The sequence below is a fragment of the Amphiura filiformis genome, chromosome 3 (genome assembly GCF_039555335.1).
Source record: "Amphiura filiformis chromosome 3, Afil_fr2py, whole genome shotgun sequence".
Lineage (NCBI taxonomy): Eukaryota > Metazoa > Echinodermata > Ophiuroidea > Amphilepidida > Amphiuridae > Amphiura > Amphiura filiformis.
In genome coordinates, this window is record NC_092630.1 from 41,024,137 (window position 1) to 41,051,147 (window position 27,011).

General features: G+C 39.0%; 1 protein-coding gene and 1 pseudogene across 1 annotated transcript; one reads left to right on the forward strand and one right to left on the reverse strand.

Moving 5' to 3' along the window:
• Positions 1 to 1,795: 1,795 nt before the first annotated feature.
• Positions 1,796 to 11,705, forward strand: LOC140147694 (solute carrier family 23 member 2-like). The gene is made up of 9 exons (XM_072169461.1): positions 1,796 to 2,020; positions 2,499 to 2,680; positions 3,314 to 3,431; positions 4,182 to 4,338; positions 7,506 to 7,759; positions 8,783 to 8,912; positions 9,275 to 9,418; positions 10,072 to 10,167; positions 10,819 to 11,705. The coding sequence occupies exons 1-9, from the start codon at positions 1,838 to 1,840 to the stop codon at positions 11,094 to 11,096; spliced, it is 1,542 nt and encodes a 513-aa protein (XP_072025562.1). The 5' UTR covers positions 1,796 to 1,837; the 3' UTR covers positions 11,097 to 11,705.
• Positions 11,706 to 13,573: 1,868 nt separating this feature from the next.
• Positions 13,574 to 26,498, reverse strand: LOC140147264 (solute carrier family 23 member 1-like; annotated as a pseudogene).
• Positions 26,499 to 27,011: the final 513 nt, after the last annotated feature.

Genomic DNA, 27,011 nt, shown 5'->3' on the forward strand with positions numbered 1-27,011 from the left:
CAACATAATTTGTTATGAAAAATATTAATGCACTTGCTTGTTTTTGTTTGGTGAAATTTAGTGTTTCAAAACTTTTTTAGTTTAGGTAAAAAGCCACGACTGACATATGCCTTATTCCAATGTTTGTTTTCTACCATTTTCCTTCACATATTTTGCCAAAGATATACTTTAAGAATACCGTTGGATATAATTATAAATTTGTGTTAACAGTAGCTTCTAAAATAGTGTAAAACGAGCTTAGCACCCTTTAGGCATACTGGTATATATATACGGTTGTTTATTATCTACAAATGTTTGTGCATTTCATAGGCTTCCAATTATTCAAGGTGGTTCCTTTACGTTTGTTGTACCAATCTTTGCTATCAGTAATATCCGAGGAGAGTGTCCTAAAGCAACTGGTGCTAATGGTAAGAAAATAATCCATGTTCACAACTCTATTTGCAACCATATTGAAGTGTCTCGTACTTCTACGTTGCAACGTTGCAACGAAACGAAGCATACCATTCACTTTGCTCTCACGTTAAACGTAAGATTAGTGCAAATAATCTTGGAACCAGCAGAAAGGCAGAGCCGTATAAACTTTAGTACACGACAAGATTGTATTTACCATATCAATTGCAATTATTGGAGGGTTATTGTTAAAGATGTTGTATGATTTTAAAATCTGACAATTTTTCACTTTTTTGAATATTTTGGTGTAATTGGATGCCCACCGGTGCTGGAAGTTTAGGTCAGGGCAATTTCTTTACACTACATGTAGGTTTGGTCGTTTTTGGTTTGTTTTGTCTTTTTAGTTTTGTTCTTAAATTTTGCAGTATTTTTGTATGCACAATTATGTGGGTCATTTTTGTGGTAATTGTATGCAAAGTTGTTTTTGTTTGTTTGTTGTTGTTATTTGATGGTTTTTACTGGTTTTTACGTGTTTTTTTTTTTTTGGGGGGTTTTTTGCTCATCTAGTGGTGATTATGTTTTCAGCCCCATCTTGACAATCTAATGTATAATCTGATGTATAATGGTGCGTCCCTATACTACAGGGTGTCCCAGAAAAAAAATTACCTAGTGAATAAAATTGAACGTAAGTTGAGAAATAGACATCAGAATCAAACAATCTAAAATGTAGCGCATAGCCTATTTTGTTGTGCATCACATATGAAAATTCTATTTGATTCGGTTGACTGGATGCGAACAAATTACCGATTACATAATGCGCGCATCAATGCAGTTCATTCCAAGTTTGATCAACAGGCGCTCACCGCTTCCTAAAGTTTGTGTTTCTTGCCAAGAAGCAAGAATGACAATGATCAAGTGCTTACAACTTTGTGTGTGAATTTTGATACCATGCAACATAAATGTTGAAGTTTTAAAAGTTTTGCAAAACAATTTCTTGGAAACATTCTAAAACATTCATGTGTGTGAGATTTTTTAAGCCAGCTGGAATTCTTTATGCGATAATTTTTGTGCAACATTTATATCAACACTAACGAAAAAGGATATTTACAAGTACCGAGCATCATCTTACATGCAAGCTTTCATTTTCATTATAGGCATGCAGATTTTCTAATTTGAACACAACCTAATTAAATGTTTTGCAAGAAACAGATTGTTTAAAAAGAACGAAAAAGATTTCACCGAACAAAATATGAAGCCCATTGACAGTTAACCACTAGTGCGCATTGTGTGGAATGATCTTTCTTTAAAACTTGGAATGAAGTGGATTGACGCATGCGTTATGTAATCGCTCATTTCTTCGCAATCAGTCAACCGATTCCAATAAAATTGGCATATAAGATGCAGAATGAGATGGGCTACACGCTGAATTTTAGATTTTTGGATTCTGATGTCTATTTCTCGACTTCCGTCCAAATCCATTCGCCCGGTAATTTTTCTGGGACACCCGGTACTTTTGATATTGTTCTTTTTAGAAACGCTACCTTTGGAAACAACGACTGAAATGTATTCTGCAGAAACTATGACTTCAAACATATCTTCACCAAGAGAGTACGAGATACGAATTCGTGAGGTAATAAATAATTGTAGGGACATTTTGTCTGTCGGTGTAGGGTGCACTAGTGCGTGGTTTGTGTCTGGTGTGAGTCCAGGGGTGTGCGCGAGTCGTGTAATTAGGCCAATTCATCATTTCATGATTGTTTACATTGTTTGAGTGTATGCCTGATTGAATGTCTGTTCATTATGTGAGAGCCAGAATTATCTAATTATGAAATACCAAGCATTTTTAATATAAAAAAATTAATGATAATCTAAATCACCTTTTAATCTAGGACACATTGTACGATTAAAGACGTATCTAGTCCGGAAACACGCACTGGTATAATTGAATACCGAATTAAAAAGACTAGTTTGCGTCTGACGTCAGGGCAATGGTGCGTTGTGATTGGTTGCTGACCTGCGCAGTACGGCATTTTTGGTCTGGTTGACAGTACGTCAGACGCAAACTAGTGCTGTTGATAATATTGCAATGATGTTTGTTCCTTTTTCAGATCCAAGGGGCACTTATGATAGCTTCTATTGTCCAGGTCGTTGTTGGTTTTACAGGCATCATGGGATATTTTCTTCGCTTCATTGGGCCCCTATCCATTGCTCCAATAACAGCGCTGATTGGCTTATCTCTCTTTGAGGCTGCTGCCTATGAATCTGGACTTCATTGGGGTATAGCTGTTCTGTAAGAAATTTTTTATCCGTTAACACTATCAAATCCATGTTACATTTCCACGTAACTTCATAAACTCTTTATACCGAGAGGGGGTAGGTGTAAAAGACAGCAAATAAAAATGACATAGAAGACAAACAGGTTTAGAGTTCTGAATTAGAGAGTTGAGAAGTTGTAGAAACTACTGTGGTTACGGTTTTATTGTTTAAGGGCATTCTCATCAATGCATGGTCTGTTGGAATATCATATTCCCGTATGAATATCAACACACAACTTACACCATATAAGAGGGGTCTTGTAGCAAAAAAAAACAAGAACGAAAATCGGAATAAACCCGGTGTTTTTCAAAAACGCGCAATTTGGTCACAATTGGCTCCTGAAATTGGCTGTAGAGTTTAACAACATACGTGAACAAAATTCAGGTTTAAAAAAGACCTGAACTAGCCATTGTACTATAACAATTAACATAATTTTAACATAATCTTTTTCATAGACTTATATTTTTCCTAAGGTATAAAGATAACCACTGGTTCTTCCATAGAATTACACAAGTTCGCCAAACAGGTGTTCAAAATAATATTGTAAATACAAACACTCTGTTCAGCATTATCATTTTATTTTTCCGTTATTACATTCTCATTTCAGAACAATCGGATTAATCATACTATTTTCACAATATTTGTCCAATGTGCCCATTCCATTTATTGCCTATTCGCAGAGGAAATTTCACAAGATAAAGTTTCCGATATTTAAACTATTTCCGGTAAGTGTTTATGGCGATGGCCCATTGTCACGCTGATTGTATTTTCATATATTATACACCCTTTATATGAACCAGCTTTGTTGATTTCAAGCCTTCTTAAATCAAAATATAAGATGAATATTTTACATTGTTTTCAAATGAATCAGAAGAACAACTCACCAAGAACGAAGAAAAACATTGCTCATACATGAATATAAATTCGTAATTATCGCATACGGACAAATGCCTGATTTAACTAAAAACCGATAGGTAAAAACCGTTACCGACGTTGTAACGTGTAGAATCGGGTTTTTTGTTTGTTTTTGTTTTTTGCCATTGTCGCTGTCGCTGTCCGCGCTCGGCGAATCGCGCAGGGTAACATTTTGTCGTTTTTAAAATTTTGACCCGAACAGATAAGGCAAAATGAGGAAAGTCGTTATTTAATACCAGCGCATAATGTCGCCAATGCTTGTCACTCTGTGTACGTACAGTGTTATGGACATCGCGTACGCGTTTTACTAATATTTCTATTGTAATAATTATTCAAAATCTCGGATTTTGCTACAAGAACAGCACCAAAAGCCTTTATTTTTGCTGGGTATGTTAGCTGACTAATGTAAATTACAATTGCGTAAGAATGTTGACAAATATTGAGGGCGACCTCCTCAGTGTTATGGCTTTAACGGTTTATGGTTATCTGGTATTATGGTATGCATAAATATTTTGATGCATTTATTCGGTTTTGATCAACAACACTATTTCATGTTGCAGATTATCCTTGCCATCATGACAGCATGGTTAATAAGTTTAATCTTAACCGCTGCCGATGTTTTCCCGAATGATCCTAATCAATATGGTTATGCAGCACGGACAGATATAAATGCGCATGTGTTACGAGAAGCTCCTTGGTTTGCTGTGCCTTACCCTGGTAAGTAGCCACTATACTACATCTAAGCCTTTCACCATCACACACCCAATAAATTAACATGTATTTGGTATTATCTTTAGTGTGTTATTAGGCAATATGTTACCTTGGACACGAGAGTAATGCCTCTGTCACACATGGACTGGGTCAACTAACAGCGCTGTATATCTGGTGATCTGGTGGCGAAGTCCGGCAGAAGATTTGGAGTAGGGGCCTCCCAGGAACGTATTTGCAAAGAACATGACCGTTTCTCCCTATTTCCGTTCGTTTCTCTATGCGTTGTGGCCGGTAATAATCCTGTAGGCATCCTATGTATGTCCGATATGTATTCGTTTAACCTCCGGCAAATGATCCGGGGCAAATGACCGACGAATCCTTCCCATGACATGCAGCATGTAAACGAAAGAATATGGAACAGACAATGACAGAAGGAAATATACAGGATAATACCATCACACATCTGACAACTATCGAACATGTGTATTCGGCCCAGAACGGCCCAAATGAGATTCCCCCATCCCAGGAACCGCCTCTGGACTTGAACCCATCCAGCTGGATCAACCCTTGCACAGTTAGATCACATTCTAATAAACAGCAAGTGGGTAAATTCTTTCCGTCGAACATACAACTCAGTAAAACCTTGCAAGAGACCAAAATTTAAATGGAAGAAGTTGCAAGATTTGATGCAAAGGAGGAATTTTAGCTGGAGCTATCAAACAGATTCCAGGTCTTGAGCATGGATGACGCCAAACCCATCTCTGATAGGTATGAGACAAGCTTGCTACCCTCAATAAGCAAATGGAAGACCTGAAGCTGGCCGACGAGATGGAAAATAACACCACCACCTGGAAAATCTTACACCAGCTTTCTGGGAAGAACTCAAGGAAAGGGGTGAAAGTCAAAAAGCGGGATGGAACAGCCCCAACCAGTGACCATGAACTGCTTGAGGAATGGAAGAAATATTTTAGCTCACTCCTTAACAACGACAATGACACGGCAGCTTCAGAACTTCCTGCACCGGCTGTTGAAGATCTTCCTAGCAACACTGAGCCCCCAACTCGTGAAGAAGTAGTCGAAGCAATAGCAGCCATGAAGACCAACAAGGCAGCAGTATTGGACTGTGCTATAACTTCTGAAGCACTTCAGGGAGGAGGGGATAGCATGATTAATATCATTCTCGAATTCTGTATGGAAGTATTCTCAACGCTGACACCGCCACGTCAATGGGTCAATGTAATCATTCCTCTACCAAAGAAAGGCGACCTCTATCTCTCTCATGACACACTACCGTGGTATTTCGCTCATGTCCATTGTCGCAAAAGTGTACAACAAGATCCGACCTCATCCGATCCTTTACTGAGAAGCAACCAGGCTGGCTTTAGATCAGATCGCAGCTGTGCTCGGCAAATACACATTTTGAGGAGGATCATGGAAGGCTTCAAGGAGTACCAACTTCCCTTGACAGTCACTTTTGTGGACTTCAAAAAAGCCTTCGACTCCACCAACAGGTCCGTCATGTTTTCAGTGCTGCGGTATTATGGAATATCAAAGGTTGTGGTGAATGCCATCAAGGACGGAAGATGGAAGTATATCAGAGCCTTTCCAAGTAACTGGAGTGCTTCAGGGTAATGTGTTGGCATTCCTGTTCATTATCCTGGTAGACTACTTTCTGAATAAATCAACTTCTGGAATTGACGCTGGAATTGTTACCTACCCACGTCGGTCAAGCAGATACCCTGCTAGGATGCTGAACGACCTGGATTTTGCTGATGATATTGCCCTATCGGAATCTTCCATAGCCCGACCCGGGCCCAGTCGCAGATCTAGGTCTTGTCATCAACGCACCTAAGACAGAATATAATAACTGCAAACTGTAACGCCTAACCAGCTCTTAAAGTCTATGGTAGTACCATCAACCATGTCACAGACGTCAGGTACTTGGGTTCCAAACTTCCAAGATGGTGCTGGAGACCTAAAAAGAAGAAAAGCACTAGCCTGGACAGCATTCTGGAAACTGGAACGCCTTTGGAGAAGCCTCCATGCCAATTGAAACAAAAATCAAGCTGTTTGAGACAACTTGTGTTACTGTCTTTCTGAATGGGTATGTGTCGTGGGTAATCACAAGGACATGGAAAACAAGATCAATGCCTTTGTAACATCTTGCTTAAACACCAACCGTGTGGATCGGATTCCAAATGAAACCATTTACAATCTGACCAACACCACTCCACTGGTTGCCAGAGTCAAGATTCATCAACTCAAATTTCTCGGCATATACTGCGTCTTGAAGATGACGAGCCTGTGAAGAATATGCCTTTTATATTCCACCACATGGGAAATGGAAACCGGGACCGCCGCGCACACTGTACTTACAGTATGTCCAGCACCTCCTGGCAGATACTGAAGGGATGCTGCAGTCAAACAAAATTGTTTCGCTTGCCCAAGATCGCAATAGTTGGAGAAAGCTTGTAGTCGCCTGCCCCGCAGCCGACTGATGATGATGATGATGATGATGATTCGGCACACTCCGTCTTAATTTTGTGCATGCACAAAACTTGCCGACAGACTTTACGAACATCACCTGACACGAAACGCATTTGGCAGATGATAGCAGGACATAAAAAGAACACTACGAACATTGAAGAACAACAACGGATTTATTTTAATACCACCCGTTTCTTGTACGTAGGGCTGATATGGCGCTGTGTGACAGGGGTATTATAATCAATCCTTAAGAACCAAATGTTATTCACACAATGGACAACAATATAGAAGATGGAAGACCAATGGAAATTTAATATTGTGTATTATCCATAGGCCTTTTTCACATGCTAAAATCAAATCTTCTTGTGTTGAGCCAAAACTTACACATACAGTACTAAACCCGTTACAATATTTTGTCATTTGAAAATAACAGATCCAGTTGACCATACCAGATTTCTTGAAAAGTGTCACAAAAGATAACGCTTTGTCTTTTATAAAATACTGTGTTTTAGTTACAGTTAACAGAATCGGTTAGTAGAACAACCGATCCATGGATTTCCCATGGATTAGCATGTGTCCCTCACGGACCAAACTGGGTAAACAAACAAACAAACAAACAAACAAACAAACAAACAAACAATAGAAAACAATATACGCATTTCGTCACTTTTTTCAAATATCAATAGGTCAGTGGGGTCGTCCTACCATTTCGGTAGGTAGCGTATTTGGCATTATTGCAGGGGTATTTGCATCTATGGTAGAGTCTGTTGGTGATTACTACGCATGCGCACGTTTATGTGGTGCTCCTCCTCCTCCTCAACATGCTGTGAATAGAGGAATAGGAATAGAGGGAATAGGATGTATCCTTTGTGGAGCCTTTGGAACGTCATCAGGGAGTACTTCATATAGTGAAAACATTGGTGCCATTGGTATTACTAAGGTATGTACTATGTTATTTTGATTAACATAGTTAAATATTCTCCCCATTCCGAAATTTGCCTTTAGATCTTCATTGTTTTGTCCCTATGTTTTTAAAAGGATACCTGATAACAGGGAGGGCGAGTTGGCGCAGCGGTTATTCCCTCGCCTTGCACCACTGAGGTCCCGGGTTCAAGCTCCGGCGCGGCCCAAGGACTCATGTGCACTTGGTTTATCCCGATTCCATGCTCGCTCTCGCAGGTGTTCTCCGGGAACTCCGGTTTCCTCCTGCTTTAAAAATGGAATTTGGGGATCTGCATAGATAATTGGTGGATGTTACAATCTAAGTGCGGATAGGTTTGCGCCAAGTTCGGCTGCAACCAGCCTAGTTGATGCGATCTGATTGTGATGATCCAGCATGGCAGCGGAATTACAGCGCTTTGATCCCTCTAAGATCCGGAAAATTAATAAATCAGCATTGTTTACACAATATTAATTTTTAGCCGGGCCAGCATTGTTCAATATTTACTGGCCGGCGAAATATCTACTGGCATGGAGCCACCGCTTAAATCCGACCGTCACTCTGTAGCTTTGTATTACCCCAATCTCCTTCCTCTCTTTCTTGATCAAATCTTCAAACATACATTGTCTTTCCCGGTTCCACATTTCTAATGAATCCTCCATAGCTAAACCTTTTGGGTAGTGTACAGCCTACTTCATTCTCTGTGTGCACACTCTATGTTTATTTTTCTTTATCCCCTTTACCTTCTCCTTGGTAATTGTCATCATTTACTTCGTTATCATCATCATGTTTTGTATTACTGTCGTCTTTTTTTGTTCCATCTCCTCTTGACTTACCAACAAAAGGTTTAACAAACCGTATTGCATTTAATGTGCATTTCCCATGATCAGTTATCCCATTCGTCTGTGTTGTGTTCGTTTTTATACATGTTATACCTTCCTTCGTAATTTACCTGTTCACCTTCTCTTTACGAATTCATACCAAGTGGGAAATATTATTAAGATACACTCGTTTATTCTTCAGGTCGGTAGTCGTGTTGTCGTACAAGTTGCAGGCTTAACAATGGTTCTGCTTGGGTTATTTACAAAGTTTTCAGCTGTTTTTACTACAATTCCTATACCAGTTGTGGGTGGTGTGCTCTGCTGTACATTTGGTAAACTTATTTTATAACAATTGCGATAATAAATATCAAACAAAAAACATTCATTTAGAATGTAGCGTTAAATGCAATTAGTAGCCATAATAAGTCATCCATATTACCATGATTAGTGCAATTATTGCGTGATACCTTGAAGGAATGCTTCAATGTGCATCACGCCGTATTTTCATGTTTCATGATGTTCAACATCTTTCAAACACTGCATACTTTATGTTTTATCAAATTCACAACAATTTTTGGGATGAAGAAAACTCAGATACACGTCTTTGCTTTCTTGAAGTCGGTCATTTCGTATGAAGTTATTTAGGGGAAAGCATTATCATTCTTGCTGTGATTCTGTGTATTTTCTGTTACAGGTATGGTTACCGCAGTTGGTATATCTAATCTTCAGTTCGTGAATCTCAACTCATCTAGGAATCTATTCATTCTGGGTTTCTCAACACTCATGGGTTTAGTAGTACCACATTGGATTAAACAACATCCAGAAGCTATATCTACAAGTGAGTTCGTCAATCTTGGGCTTGCACCTGACGTAACATGGAGATTAATAACTAACAAGATTTTTCCTGATGAACTAAAACGCTTGACTCCAAAAAGTGCTAAAAGAATACTTGTCCATGATATAATACTGTTAATACCGCACTGAGGGAGGGCGGGTTAGTGTAGTGGTCTTCTCACTCGCTTCTCACCGCTGTGGCCGGGGTTCAATTCCCCGCGGTGCCACATGTGAGTTTGGTTACCGACCCATGCTCGTCCTCGCAGGTTTTTCTACTGGTGCTCCGGTTTTCCTCCTGCATCTAAAATCGGGCCTCTTCCCATATCCCTGTCCCGTCATATCCGGATGGCATCGCTTAAATTTAGTAGCCTATGAGCACTATTGGGTTAAATGAATAAATAAATAAATACATAAATAATTCGACAAGAAACATAACACATGCCTACATCCTTTGTGCTAATTTTAAAGATTTTTATGACCTGCCAACTTACACGGACTTAGGGTGGTCGGTTTGTTGAGGTGATTTTTATATTTGTTCTCACAACTGAACAATATTCCAAGTGATATTGATTTCAAACTTAATATTTAAATTACAATAGTAATTTCCGTTCTAATGATTTTTACGATTTACTTCTCTTTATTTTTATATTTATATAGCCATTCCTGAATTGGATCAAATAATAACCGTTCTGCTGTCAACTGCCATGTTTGTTGGTGGTATCCTAGCATTTTGTTTAGACAACACAATACCAGGTACGTTACCTTATAAGGGTGAAGGCTGAGATATTCTAGTAGGACGTCTCGTGGGCGTTTTTGCCGTTGAGAACCTAAGTTTGCGGTGGCGATCCAAAAATCGCTTTGAAAAACCGAGAACACAACGTCTTCCGCAGTGAAAAACGCTCAGCAAACCGTTGGACTCTATAGACCATTCCTACGATTGGCACTTTCCTGCCGATCAGGTGAACATCGATACCACGTTTTACAAAATAACGAAAGCTTTATAAGTGATATCGATGTTTACCACCTGAACGGCAAGAAAGTGCCAATTGTAGGAATTGGCTGTGGCAATCACTGAAATGTCAATCCTCTAATCCTCCAAGACAGGTGCTTGACGAGCCGATTCATGCAGGTTGCCGAGCATGGTTCCAAACACAAAACACAAGTTACAAAATATAATTGAAATGGCAAATAATGCAGGTCAATTGCAATATCTTAATTGCAGTATATCGAATAAACCGGGCGAATAAACAGAAACAATATCGTTGATTGAATGTAACAGATAACCATTTGAACGGGAAAATGCATGTTTAAAGTATATCAACCAGAGATAACATGTATTTTAAAGTGTAACATATGTAATCGAGAGATTTTTTACCCCATCGTAACGATCATTTCTAATTGCAGGAACACCAGAAGACAGAGGACTTCTCATGTGGCGAAAGCAATTCGAAGAGGATGACGGTGAAAGGTCAACAGATGACCTAGATGAGGAGCAGAATGATCAAATACCAAGGGAGGCTAACAAGCCAACCTTAGGCAGTTATGATCTGCCATTTATTTCCAAATATATATTTGCGTGGAAATGGACCAGATATCTGCCATTCTGTCCTACCTATCAGGAAATTAAGTTTAAAACAAACAGGTGCTTGGTTTGTAGAAAAAATAACCATCATGATGCGTGAGACAAAATAAACTTATTAATTTGAACCTGCATGCAGAACTGAGCTAATTTGTGCAAAAATTATGATGCAGAAGGTCACCTTCTTCTGCTTAAGTACTCCTGAACGGTACAATTGTAACCAGACGAGGAGGGGTCTAAAGGGATGTTTTAAGCTTTTGTTTAAAACTTACAATGATGTAAAAATTCAGGTCGTATTCATTTTCAGGTTTTTATTATCCATTCTGTCAGGGTATAACAGTTTTTATTTTTGTATATTTCGGGTGTTATTTCAATAGTGTATATAAATCATGGTGTAGATTTGTCTATTCCTTATATTGCAGGGAAGGTATAAGGTGTTTAAGTAACTTAAAAAATTAAATAAAGAATGTCGAGGACATTAATAATGATGTTGAATTTTTCAGTCGAAATGAATACTACCACAACGGGTTTTCGAGACACGTAATGATTCCGATATAATCCATATTAATGGTTTCAGCAGTGTTTTTACAAATAACATTTAGCGAAACCAATCGAATGTGCAATTCAGCAATTATTGTTCACCAAAATAAGAACAATTCTAATGGCAATGGTAGAGTTGATATAATAGGCGGCGAGACAGTTTAAGGTGGTACTACACCCCTGCAAATTTTGTGCCTATTTGTGCATTTTTCTCACAAATTATAGCGCGTTGGTGACAAGTAAGATATGTATATTATAGGGGCAAGGACTACAACTACTGCACTGGAAATTCAGCAACTCAAGGCAAGTAGTTATTGATTTATTGATCAAATATTGGTTTTCCCTCATTTTTGACTGTAACTCCACAACTGTTGTCTGTGCTGAAATAAAATTTCCAGTGCAGTAGTCGTAGTCCTTGCCCCTATAATATACATATCTTACTTGTCACCAATACGCTATAATTTTGGAGAAAAATGCAAGGGGTGTAGTACCACCTTAAGATCAAGAGCTATCAGGTTATTAACTTTTAAGGTTTAGGGTATGGATTCTGAATTCAGGTACGTTACAACCATCTAAATTTGCTCCAAACAGACAAAACACACCACTTTATGGTTTATGGTTATAGTTAGGTGAAAAAGTTCAATTTGGTGACCACTCTCTGGCTAGTAAGGTTTGACGATTGATTCGACTTCTATGGACCATAGCCAAATGTCAAAGTAATGTCAAATTTGAAATCCTTGTGGTCGACTTATCCAAAAAAGTGTCTTTGTACACGATTTTAGGTCCTCTTGTTCAAAACTAAATTTTTCAAGATGGTGCCGGCCACCATCTTGGATTTCTGGGTGAAAATGATGCCGTAATGTCAAACTAATGTCAGAATCGGAATCCTTGTACTCGACATATCCGAAAAAGTGTCTTTGTGCATGATTATAGGTGCTCTGGTTCAAAACTTAAATTTTCAAAATGGTGGCGGCGGCCATTTTGGATTTTGGCCTCTAACGAAAAATGCCGGGATTTTCGCGAGGGACATGGTGGCTATTTTTTTCTAAATGGTCCATAGAAGTCGAATCAATCGTCAAACCTTACTAGCCAGAGAGTGGTCACCAACTTGAACTTTTTCACCTAACTATTAAGAATACGAGAATTCCATTACTGGTTCTGATGGATTTTGGGCAAAGTTTAAAATTAGTTTGGCCACAGTCGTTCTCCTTCGTAAAGCTGCATGTATTGATCAACACTGGTACTTTTTTCCAAACGTTTTCTTTGTTTTAGTTTTCAGTCTTCGTGAATGTTGTCCATTGCATTTTCCACATCATGTTCTGAAATTTAAACCAAAAATATATATACAGAAGTCCTTGTTATAATGTCAATTTTGTTGTGATTGAAAGTCTATAAAAGAGTGCATTCATGAAGATTAATTAAGTTGCACTTGAATATACTGTGACCTATTGAGTTTGAATAATTATGGGCTGTCAAGAAATACCTACATGAAAAGAAGTGACTTTAAATACCCTCGAATTTATTTACCTCCTGACCGCTGTTTGGTCCGATGGTAATGCCCGTCATTATCAACTGAATTGGAACATTGAGGGTGCTCTTTATTTTAAGACTAATTTGCTTACAGGTGGTAAAGACTTGTAAACTGCACATTTACTAAAGGAAATGAAGAAAATGAACAAATGGCTAAATCATGAAACAAGTGAACAACAATAATAAGATTATTCAATCAAAATAATTAGCGCCCTCAAATTCTATACAATTTAATTTGTGAATAAATAAGTAGATTAATATAAATGAAGAAAATTAGCATCATAAATAACACAAAAAATATTATCATTAGCCAAGACTGAAGTTGACAATTAAATAGTGATTTTTAAATCATATCACCTGGTTATAACCAAACAGCAGTACCTACCTTCTTTTTTCTTTTTACGGCATCCCTCTCTAGATTGACAAAGTTGAAATCCTGTATATGTCGGACTAAATGGCAAGTACTGAGTCCACTTGTGTTTTCTAATGGTATCCATACCAAATGGGAAGTCATATACGCTTAATAAAGGGGGCATCAACTGAATCCTCGGAGCTGTACTCCTCACGCCACTTGAGTATGCCTCTTTCTTTTGGTGTGCCTGAATTTATAAGAGAGCAGGAATTAATACAGGTACTACTAGTACTTAAAGCCATAATGTAACATTTCCATAAGAAATAGAATTGTAATTCTTTTCCACAGAAAGTTAATTTTGGCACGAACAAATGAGGCACTACAAAAAACGCTATTTTTATACCAGCGCATAATGTCGGCAATGTGAGCCACTCCTTCGAACATGACTGACGTCGGTCCTTTGATGTGCATATGCTTCCCTAACGCCATGTACCGGCTAATGTACGTAAAGTGTTCTCTTTTGAACATCGTATACGCATTCGACTGATATTTCGATCGTAATAACGTCTTGCATGTCTTGTTCAGACGTTTTATTCAAAATCTTGGATTTTGTCAAAACTACAGCACCTAGTTTTGATTTTTGCAGGGTATGTTAGTACATTACAAAATTGGGTAAAAAATTTTACAATATGGCTTTAAAACCATATTGTATCATTTTCTCACGAACCCGTCCTAGATATCTAGATCATTAATTTATTTATTTCGATGAAGTAAGAACCCCTACAAAATCAAGACTAATATGCTGTTTTTTGACCAAATCTAATATTTAATAATAAACCGTCGTATTCCGTCGGTTTATTATTTTAATTCGAGGCTTTGGGACCAGAAGGTCCTATCTCCAATAGCTGCCAGGTGTCAAAATGTCAAAAGATATAGAATGCAAAAATTGTCAAAATGTTTTTATAGCGAACCCTCGTCCTGCCTCGTCCTTGGTGAGCCATGAAATGGGAGAGGGATGCCATACGTCGTTACATTTGGTAAAAATATGTAGCTATGTGTGTCCTCTATCTAGTGATACCAAAATAAGTACAAACATTACCCACATGATATCGCTATGACGCAGGGCTGTCAACTCTCACGCATTCGGCGTGTGTCTCACGCTTTTAAGCTTTCTCACGCTCTCACGTCAGGGTAGTGAAATCGTACCATCGTCAAAATATAGTTTTCCCCCCCCCCCCCCCCACACACACACATACACATTTTAAATTATTGAGCGTCATTGTAAAAAATAGGGGTTACTTAAAAGGCAATGTAAAACATAAAGGCAATTAGCGTGTGACCTACCAGGCATGGTGTTGTCCAAGATCAAAGCAAACACACCACCTACAAACATTCCCGACGATAACAGTACGGTTATGAGCTGATCAAGTTCAGCAACACCTATTGGTGAACAAAAAAAGGTCAATAAGTCAGCATAACCAAAATTGTATTCATTATGTCTGTAAGAAAAGTATCTCGTTTTAGTTTAGGTGCAACATTGTTTCAGCGGACTGAACTGGTAGAAAAGCATCACTGAATAAGGCTAAATGATATAGATATTATGCCGTCGCGACCTAAGCCAACCTATCACAATCAAACCTGACTTCTTTAGCTTAACTTCTTGACGTGATCTAACTTATTCCATGGGTACGTCAGAAAAATAAGTCCGGAACGTCGTATAATGATGGTGGGATGGTTGTATATGACAGTTGATTGGTTACGTCAATGTTGTAATAACATAAACAATTAAACAACGTTCCGACGTTCCGACGTTGTATTCGCCAGCGAAGTGGTTACATAACTCCCTGGTAACCATGGTAACTGGATCACGCACCTTTTGGAATTGATAGTACATGCCATAGACTTTGTGCTGCGATCATTTCGATCGTGGTGCAGAACTCAAAAGCGTGATCCAGTTGACATAGTGATAATCGGATTACACGTAACACTTCGCCGGCGAATTGACGCAATTTTTCCTTACATGCCGACCTGGAAGTAACTCTACAATACTTACTGTTTGGCTTACTAGTGTACTATTCCACGGTACGTATTCTGTCGGTCGGTATGACTCATTTGCGATAGATCGCTTCTTCCCATTGGTTGCTTTTGCCGATATTTGGCTGTTCCATCTCGCCCCACCCCCACCCCGGGCACGCAGGGGACACTTACAGTTTCACTCAATGGGGAAATCACGAAACATGCCATACCTCTTGATGAAATCAACTTTAAATATTACGAAAGACAAGACAAACTGGTATTTTCCATGAGAAAATTTACTTGACCTGAAAGGCCCTGTACAAACCAGTAGAGATTGCGCGAGGGTGTCTCCTTTTACAGACGTGAGAAGTGGGCAATTAAGTGCAATAGATGGAACAACCGGCAACCTCGACCGAGAGAAAATTCCACAGATTATTGCTTGAAACCAAAAATAGCAGCAAAAGAATATCAAAATATACAAATTATAATCATGGTACCATCTCCATTCACATGAAATAACCTCAAATGCATACGTCAATAGGATCTCAAACATGCTCATCTATCGCGACACAGTTCGTAACCCACTTTGCTTGCACGGTCATAGAGCAACCTTATGTGTTGGGTACGCGAACTTCCTCCACAACTTGATGTCAAATTTTAAGCTATCGGTGTTGAATGAAAGTCAATGAACTGTGCCGTTTGAACAGATCATTTTGACTACCAGCAGACTAGTAAGAGACAGTGTGTGTTTACCTGTTGAAAGGATACCAGGGTTTTCTCCCATCCAATAGGGAAGCACTAAACCCATGAACAACGAGAAGCCAAGAACACAGAGATTACGAGTTGAATTCATGTCAACAAATTGGAGATTTGATAGTCCAACTGCTGCAACAATACCTGAAAAGTTACAATATATAAAGCAAAAAAATGTAACAGTTCTGCAGGAAAGGTGTTATAATTTAAGTATTGTATTGTAATAAATTGCAGAAGTTCTTTAAATCTGAATTATTACATTCACAAGTGTATGCACTGAGCAAAGCCAACTCATCAAGACGCGTTGATGGAGTAGATATTTTGCACTTTTCAAATCATTGTTTCAAAGAGCTCGCGTATTTTGGTGCTACCCGAACATGTTCTATATTTTCCCGTTTCTTTATCATGTTTATATACTTACCAAACATGACACAGAACAACCCACCGACTATAGGATCAGGAAGAGTCGTGAAGATGGCACTAAACTTGCCGAAAACTCCGAATATGAGCATTAAGCAACCTGCAATTTGAACGACGAGTCGACTTCCGACCTGACAGAGGAACAATGACGCATGAGTTGTATTGTTATTTCTAAAGGGTGCATACATGCACGTGCGGTGATATCGATTTACTAGATTGAAGGCCAGAAGACTATCGCTACTTTCCTAAAGTTATTTAGAGACTCAATTCTATTTCGTATAAAGTTTGAGTTTTGCCTTCATCATGTTACCGTTGTCTCCTTGAAGAACAACAAAGTCTCACTGGAATATCAATTAAAGCAAGTTTTAATTCTTTTTTTAGAAGCATATTTGTGTTACTGTAACTGATTACATGTTAACATGAAGTTCCCAATTTAATATTTCACGGTTTCAACTATATAAGGTGATAGATTTTAAAATAATGGTCAAAGAGAGAGGAGTCAGGAGACAAAAAAGTGAGATTGCCCAATGTTAAGGTTATTACAGTAACAACTTCACAAACACAAACTAGTTCTAAGATTGAAGTGCCAAGGGTTTTCATGTAATAAACCGGTATTATTCAGTCGGAGGGAGTTAAACAAAATGTGGGCTCTTCCAAATTACGGTCCCTTTTCAGCTTGGGTTTGAATACGTGAATACCTTTGTGATTCCAATGACTCCGATATTCTCACTAAAAGAAGTACAGCCGTTCCCAGTACCCCAAACGCCTGCAAGAAGACATCCTATCCCCTCCATTCCAACTCCCCGATTAATGGCGTGCGCTGGCGGAGGAGGTGCTCCTGATAAACGTGCACATGCGTAATAGTCTCCTAATGATTCAATCATCGAAGCAAGTACTCCAGTCATCATCCCTAGGGCACTTGCTATGGATCCCGGGGGGGGGGGCACTTCAATTTGAAATGGATATAGGTGTAGGGCTGGCGCTTTCGCACTAAGGGGCATTCGGTGAGAGCAACATGTAAAAAATATAGGGTCATTGGGTGAGAGCATGATTTTTGGCATTCGGTGAGAGCAAAATGTAAAAAATATGGGGTCATTGGGTGAGAACATGACCTTTTTAAATGGAATCTTTGGGTGAGAACCAAAACAGCGCCACAAAAACCTCGAAAATCGAATTTCTAGTTCTAAATGGCTTCAAATTTCTTTCTTTTTTCGAAATAAGTAACAAAATCAGTGATAAATGAAAGTTGCTGTTCAAATTGAACTTGTAAGGGTCTTTGGGTGACAGATCAAATGGAAAAATAGGGGGTCTTTGGGTGACAGAGCGCGGAGCGGCATGTATTCGTAAAAAATATGGGGTCTTTGGGTGACAGCGATGCTGAAAAGGGGGTCTTAACAGCCCTACATACGCGTCACCTCCAAAGTTGGAGTGCCCCCGGGCTATGGATACAGTCGGTAAAGCCCTGCAAATAAGACAAATGAAAGTGTTACCTTTGACACGCTCTTTCGACTAAATTTGCCATGCCCACTGCTGGGTGCACTGAGGCCATTGCTCATAGGCACAGGTATACAAAAGATGCAACAGCTTTTTATTAAATCACTCTTGAATATAAACTTTTCATTAACGTTAAATGCAAGAATTTGATTCAAAATATAATGATAATCAGACTGGAGTACGTTTTATAACCCTTTGAGCCCATTAAGTTTTAGGCCTATCTATGTTCCATTCAAGAGTCTGTGTCTCATTTCATACATACATACAAACATAAATAAATAAATGTAGACATTTATATAGCGCTTTATGCCGTAAACAGCCTCTAAGCGCTTTACATTTATTCCGCCGTCATTAGAATATGTCGGAACCACGTTTGCAGCCTACAAGTGGCGCAGGGTCCATCAGTACAACGACTGTGACTACCCCTAACAGCTTCCCATTGCACCTGGGTGGGGTGAGGCAAGCGAGGCAAAGCGCCTTGCCCAAGGGCGCAACACGGTGGTGGGACGGGGAATCGAACCCACGCACGTCGAGCAAGCTCTCAGATTATGAGTCCAAGGCCGTAACCACTGAGCCACCGTGCCCTGCAACATGAGAGCTTTTGTTACACGCCATTTCAAAAGATCACAGCGGGAAAAACCAAAACATATGCAAATTATATACAAGAAACAATTGAAAAACAAAAGAAAAATGAAGCAAGCAAAATTATGTTTGCGGAAACAGGTGGGTTTTGAGGCCTTTTTTAAAGGCAGAGACTGTTTCAGCACTTCGCACAGATGACGGTAAATTGTTCCAGATCAGAGGTGCATTGTAGGTAAATGCCTTGTCGGCAGCGGATTTGAAAGTCCAACTGCGTATGATCGGCACATTCAAACGAGTGCGATCTGAGGCGGATCTAAGGCCCTCGCGAGGATTCTTAAGTTCCAGACATGATGACAGGTATTCTGGTCCAATGCCGGCAAGGCATTTAAAAACATACAGCATGGCTTTGAATGTTATTCTATCCTCTACAGACAACCAGTGGAGCTGATGTAAAAGCGGCGATACATGGTCCCTTTTCTTCGCACAAAAGATGATTTTAGCAGCCCAGTTTTGGAGGGTCTGAAGGCGAGCGATATCAGTAGTGTTGGCACCCATGAGGAGAACATTGCCATAATCAAGCCTAGATAAGATAAGTGAGCGGATAATGTCATTACTAGTATCAAAGTCCAAGAATCGTCTAATGCGAGAGATATTGCGAAGGTGGAATGAAACACTGCGTGTGAGTGAAGAAATTTGGTTACGCATGGTCATGCAGTTATCGAAGATAACTCCAAGATTTCGGACTGTTTCCGATGGTTCAATGGCCTCATTTCCAATTTGGAGTGTGACAGCAGGCATCTGGTTCTTAACATGAGATGAAGCGGCGATGAAGAATTCAGTCTTCTCACGATTGAGTTGAAGCATATTGCACGTCATCCATGATTGAATGTCACCAATGCATGATGTAAGAGAGGAGAGTGCACGATCAATGGACGACTGACATGCCGGGTCAAAGTTGGTATACAGTTGCACATCATCTGCATAAAGATGGTAAGAAAGGCGGTGTTCGCGTATGATTCTTCCAATTGGGATGGTGTAGATGCTGAAAGATATGGGACCAACAATTGACCCCTGAGGGCAGACCGTAGTCGAGGGCACACTTCGCTGATTGGCAACCATTTACACATACACTGGTGGTTCGTCCGCTGAAATATGATTTCATCCACTGAAGGGCTATGCCACTGATACCAAGTTCTTGATGCATTCGCTGAAAAAGGATGTTATGGTTGACCGTGTCAAAGGCGGCACTCAAGTCTAATAACACAAGAAAGACCCCTTGTCGATGATGAAGAGATGTCATAATATCATCTTTGACCTTTAATAATGCCGTCTCTGTGCTATGTGCTGCACGATACGCCGATTGCAGTGGCTCGCCCAAATTATTATCTTGCATATGTTTGGTAATGCTGTTTACAACAATTCTCTCAATAACCTTAGATAGGAACTTAATGTTTGATACAGGTCTATAGTTCTTTAAAATGTTCCTCAGGACAAATTTCAACAGGACAAATGCATAATACATAATTACCTGGATATGGAAATCTAAACCATGGCGCTTCTTTCAAAGTCTCAGAGCTCAGATCTGTTCTAGCATAGTAGCCATATGTGTCTGGGTTACTTGGGAAGACACCGGTAATGGTAAAGATATAGGCTATCAACCACGCGGTAAGTATACCCAATATTATCTGCAATTATCATGTGAATAAAGGAAGTTACAACTAGTTTTATGCTGCTAATATACGGAAAATAGTAAACGATTACGGATAGACTAGGTATTGTTGGTCAAAGCAGTCAAACAATCGATATTCATTATCTAAATCAATATATTATTAAAAAATAACACTTTGATGTTTTACAAAAGTTCATTCTACAAATCATATACTCAAGAACCATAGGACCTACAAAAGTATAGGTCTATTAGTGATACTTGAATTCTTCTACACACTCGCTATGAATTGATCAATGCAATTTGTGCCAAAGCTCACTACCATTCGCAAGATGCTGTGAACTACTAAATCGCAACAGTTTAAAATAGTTGCTAAACTTAAAGATTTATCCTTATAGTAATAGAAAAAGTTGATTATGTTTGGCGATTATTGAATCTTTTATTCCTCAGACCCCTGCTGTTGAATTAAGATTTACAAATGTTATAGTTTAGTATATAAAAATAGTGAATATTCTCAGTCATCCAGTCGTTAGAATCACAAGGTTTTGAATTAAATCAAATACTGCAACTTACATTTTTTGCAACTTGCTACGTTGCGTCTGAAACCATCAGACTTCATCAGGCAACTGACCCGCTGGGCTGGTCATTTGACACCTTGAGTTATAGTTTAGTATGTTCAGTGTTCAATATTCAGCATACAACCTCTTAAGGGGCTGTCATTTTCTTCGGAATGGGGGTCATGAATATATTGGGGGTCATAGAATTTTTAGACCAAAATAAGGGGGTTATAGTTTTCTAACACCCAAAATAGGGGGGGGTTATAGAATTATTAAGGGCTGGCGACTCACAATTTTTGCGTGCGAGCTTTCCTTAACTTAAAAATCAAAATGTGCGCACAATCTTTAGTTACATAACGCAAAATTTGTGCGCGCTCCGCTCGCCTTCTTTGCACTTGCGATCGAAATTTCAACGCGCTCCGCACACTTCGCTCTAAAGTTTTAGCCCGCTCCGCGCCTTAGTTCCGGCAATAAATAGTAAGTCTGTGTTGGCGGAAAGAATTTTTAAAAAATCGACCCAAGATAGGGGGGTCGTAAAACTAGCCCGCGATAGGGGGTCATAAAAATTGAATCGACCCCCCCCTTCCAAATAAAATGACATCCCCCTAAACCGTTAATTGCACGTCATTCTAATAAACGGGTACGGCCGGCTATTATATTTTCCCTATACATTATCTAAACCACTATGCCTAGATTTATAATTAGCAAGGGCGGCCTATCTGCTGTGTCCTGGCAGAACATCAGTCAATATAAGACATTAAATATTAAATGCGAGGATCCAGAGGATACATGCCGTGAGACATTTACGAGAGAATAAAATCATTACATGTTCAATTCGCCGGCAGATCCGCGATGAGCTGTTGTGGCGTGTGGTGGTGAGCTGAACGACATCCGGTTCGAATCCGAACGGTTCTGATTTTTTCTCTCCTTTATTATAATGCCAGTTTATCTGAGCTCCATTTCTTTAATGGCTAGATCTAGTTAAATAGCAACATAACTTACTGGAAATAATTTGAAGATAGGAAATTTCTTGTTCCATTTCCACTTTCCTGATAGCTCGTCGCGCCCACAATATGGAATTTGTACACTGGGTAGATACTGCGAAAATCCTAGGATTAATGCTATGGTTCTGTAAAACAAAATGTCATTGTGGTTTCACAAGGATTTTAAAGAGGTATTTAGGAGCTAATATGCGATTTCATGAACGAAATGGTAGCCCATGTCGTCCTAGATTTAACATAATTATAAACATAGGTATTCAGTTTGTCCACGAGACTAACTTAAAAGTCTTCGAAAGAGCATCACAAAGCCTACCTCAATCCCTGTTCCATAGACCCATAGATCTTATATATAGGTCTACGGTATTGTTGTTCCCATGTTTAAATAAATTAGGGAATGCGGGAATAAAGAAGTAGTTTGTGAAACTTTGCGTGAGCCGCTCCGTTGAAATGGAGACACCCGGGCTGTGGTCCCGGGCTGTGGTATGAGTAATGCAATCTATTTACTGAATTCGAGTGAAGTGTTCAGAAATTGTTGGGTGAACCTGAAATGCTTCACAAACTTACATTGCAGCCATTCCCCAATGGAGTCCAGCTCGATCAGCAGCAGCATGAAATAAAGTAACCCCAATGAGAGCAATTGTTGGGGCTATGGTAAGAGGGCCAATGAATTGTAGTAACCACCCAACTGTACCGGTAAAACCAATGAGAATTTGGAGGCACGAAGCGATCATCACAGCACCCTGGATCTAATGAAACAAAAACAATAATGATACAGTGTTGTAAGTTTTAGTTCATTGAGGATATATGTCAATGAATCGTTTGAGATGTTGGCAAATTGTAGCTAGCAATAGCCTACGACGTTGGGCCTACTGGTAGTCAAGCTAGCAGTCGATTAGCTCAGTCGATAAGGCGTTCGACTATTGTGCGAGAGGTTGCGGGTCCGAACCCTGGCGGTGGTTAGTACGCTCTCGTTTAGGAATTGAGTTAGCTTGAAATTCCCTTGGACAAGGAACTTACTGCTGATTGTCTCGTTGCAACCGTACGGAACTCGGGGAGCTGATCCTAGCTGCGAAGGTCAATTGTGGAATGTCTAGGGTGTGCGCTTGTGAGCTGAAAGTCTTGTTTTGTTGTTTAATAGTTTGTGGAACTATATGGGGCCATAGTGGTCAGCGACAACCTTAAAGTGTGCTGGGGCTTGTGGATCAACGTCTATTGTGCCTGCTCGTAGCGCTCTAAAATCACTTTTAATATTGAGATTTTGTTTTTAAAATAATATGTCACAAGAAACTCAAGTACTTATAAGTACTTATCTACTTGTTGCTCTCTATGGTATAGCTAATTTAATCGGCGAAGTCCGTGGAACTGATGGAAGCACTCAAGACTTGCAGATTAATGTACAGATTGCTTTAAAAAGGACAGACCAAAATTATGAGGAGTCTCGTCCTCCTCGCTCGTTCTTACCTCTCGCATTCTTATCTCAAACGCTTCAGTTGCATTTGACCGTTCTTCTTGCGTTGAATTTACTAGAAAGAAGAAGAAAAGAAGGGAAATGTGGATGCAGGTAGTGTGTGTGCTACGGTCACTGTGTGTTCTGGTGAAATAATTGAACTAACTCCTGGACAAGGGACTAATGCTGGTTTCATACTTTCCTGCCGCTTGCCGCTTTGCCGCTCTGAAGATGATTTTACTTCACTGCGCAGTCGCCCCAGAAACGCAAGCGGTGACCAGCGGCAAGCCTATATATCGATCACCCCCATCGCTTTGCCGCAGCGGCAGCACCGCTGAGAGTTGAATTCAAATCAACTCAACTCAGATCGGTGCCGCTCTGACGTGTGAGAACAAAATACGATTTTGGAGCAGTGCTGACCGCCAAGAGTGGATTTCAGAGTCATACCGCTGCCACTCAGCGGTGTGTCGCTCCGCTTGCAGTTAAGTGCAAGCGGTATGACTTGATGAAGCGTCATGCCGCTCAGCGGAAAGCGGTAGAAAGTATGAAACCAGCATGACTGCGTGTTTTCTCGGTTACCGAATGAGAACTCGTGGAGCTGACCCTAGCTGCAATTATTTGTGGTATAAATAGATATCTAAAATCCAGCAAAATATATGGCTATAAATAATGAAAAGGGGGATTTTTGGATTAAACATATGGTAGGAAATTTTGAGTAAAGTAGTGTTCTCAATATTATGTCGTAAATATCGTAAATTTACATATGAATTTATGTAATGTTAATAAATTAAATGTTTCTTTAGAAAAATAGGGGAAAATAATTAAACATAATGAGCTAACGACTGATATTTCAGAATTTAGTTGTCGCTCGTATTGCGTACCTATTTATTTACCTACCTGTTATTGGTGAAGGACAGTCCCCTTTCAGGTCTAAAATTACAAAAGTCGGCAACAGAAAGGCAAATGATCCGCCTTGTATTATCGGTAATCTGAAAAATTATGATGTCGGACCAACAGAAAATCATCCCGTTTTACTACAAATAGGGCGAATTTGACAGTTTGCTCATAGATTTAAGTTGGAACATGTGTAAGTATTACAAATATGCCAAAAAATCGGGTATGAAAAAAAAAGGTATATTCCGAAAAAAGATTGTACATTAAGGCTTTAAGTTTGTCGTCTACAGATGTATCTAAGTTGAACGAAATTACCCACCACATACCTGACACCAAATGTTGACTGAATGATTGTTACCAGACCCATGACAAAAATGTTGTACCAATAAGCTGACTCAGCAGTAGTATATCGTTGCCAATACAAAGTTCTGGCGCTAACAGAAGTGGTATGGATACACATCCACCGAACACAGTCAGAAAATGCTGCAATTTGAGTAACACGTGAATGGTTATGTAATATTTCACTTTTGTTTCCTTAATCGTTTCATTCCGTTTGAAAATGAAGAGCTTATTCCAAACCGTGTTAAGTCCATGGCACAAACCCATGTATCTGATTTCCCTGTGTGATATTGCAATGCTATAGGTATTTATATAGTTTCAGTTGAATGCACCATTACAAAGCAAACGCACAGTAACAATACTGTGCGGGCCGTTGTTTCCCAAATAAGAACAATCGTCTGCATATTGTTATGCAGCATTATGGTAAATAAAAGCTTGTAGAGGGTACAACTCATTGTTGCTAATATCAAGGTAATTGTGATTGTATCACACAAGTAAATGAGACACATGGGGTTGTGGACTTAACACGGTTTGGAAATAATATAGTCGTATGTGTTCATAAAGGCCAGTATTATAGTCGAACGTCTGACGTGCGGTTTGCTGTACTGTTTTGAACAATGTTGAGGGCGTCCTCCTCAGCAAATATTACAATATAGCTTTAATCAAATGGTATAAAAATATTACCTGAAAACCCAGCACAAATGATGTGTGCCATGGGGTCTATCGTTAACCCCATACGTTACGAAGCCTTTCTTTCTCTTGCTTAGAAGTGGTCCATCTGATACATCGGGGATTTCATGATTACTTTTTGGGGTTACTCCATCGTCAGTTGGTTTCTCATCTCCTTCATCATGACCCTCTTCTACACCAAATGCACCGTTTCTTGCTCCGTCAAGTTCATCACCTTTTTGAGATATCTCCTGATGAAAACAAAATATTATGATAATAGCTGATAATTGAGTAAAATTATCAGCTCTTATCTACTATCCTTTTCCTTTTCCATAGAACTTGAGGAACAGTTTGCATCAACTTTTACGAGAATCGGAGCAACTTTAATTTTTCACCCTGAAGGGGTTGTGGGTCTTTTTATTGTCACGGGGTTCAAATAGAACTTGGCAGAATTTTCAGCATACTCGAATTAACAAAAATAATTTGGTTGCAAGCTTTTACGCGAACTTGTGCCTCATGCTTAAATAACCACGCATTTCCAAAATAGAACCAGTCTATATTGATTGAATCACAAGATATTCAAATTAATAAAGGGGTGGGTGTAATATAGTCCTAACCCTCCCCTTTTTTCGGTGCACTTGTTACTGGTTTCAAATCAGTTACAGTTAAAAATATATAGATTGGACAACTACTTAATCCATTTTTATAAAAAGTAATCCTTATATTGTACTTATTAAAATAATGTGTCATTTTTGCACCAATATGAACTTATTGGCATGATTACAGCTGTTATGTTCCCTGTTTTTCTTCAAAAAAGAAATGTGGGTTAGCACTATTATTGCTACCGACTTTAAAGCTGGGGTCCTAGATTTTCTATGAACAACAATTTTGATCTGGAATCATTGAGAATGTATTTCTTACATCAACAACGACTAGATTCGATATTTTTTCAAAGAAATATCCATCTCATAAATAGTTCTAGAAACTAGTGTGGAATTCTTTCAACAAAACAGTTAGTCTGTTGAAGAAATCCTATACTTTATGCTTGTATACTTTATTTATGGAAATTCTCATGTACTTGGTCAAAAAACAACTTATCGCGCAACCAGTAACATGTGTTTTAGGTGGGTTAGGACTTTATTATACCCACTCCTTATTATTGAATCAATCCTATAATCATAATTTGTTAACAATTGTACGAACCTCCAGAGGTAGATTGGTCGCATTACCGTTGTCGGTAGACATGACTATTATGGTAACGTTGATCTTTCAGTACGACATTCTACATGCACAGTGGATTTTGATACACTATAAAGCAAGTAAACGACTTTGTATTGATAAACATGATACAAATCGCATGTTAACATAATACTTCTCTTAGATGAACATATTATTTGCAACGGCGTATCATAAACGATAAAATCATTTGTTTTAAATGATGGGATAGTTACATACTTCAATTACCACAATTCACCCCGTTTATGTTAAAAGAATCATATCTCTTTTGATACCAAAATCTCAGTTTTGATGAGGAAAACCGAAGATGAGGCTGTCGATTGGGTCACACCCCTTTAATTGCTGCATTGATTCTTTAAGGTTCAATATCTTATATTTAAACGCTGTCAGTTTAATTACCTGGTATGCTGCTATGTCGGGATTGTTCATAGTTCAGAGTTATTTTTTTTCTATCATTAAAAAACATACAAAATAATAGAAAATAACAAAATACAATAAGATGGATGATAATCAATCACTGCA

Coding starts and splice junctions, on each gene's coding strand:
- LOC140147694 (XM_072169461.1), top strand. CDS start 1,838: ATGTCTATTTCTCGACTTCCGTCCAAATCCATTCGCCCGGTAATTTTT. Junction 2,021..2,498: donor ACGAGATACGAATTCGTGAG/GTAATAAATAAT, acceptor TTCCTTTTTCAG/ATCCAAGGGGCACTTATGAT. Junction 7,760..8,782: donor GTGCCATTGGTATTACTAAG/GTATGTACTATG, acceptor TTTATTCTTCAG/GTCGGTAGTCGTGTTGTCGT.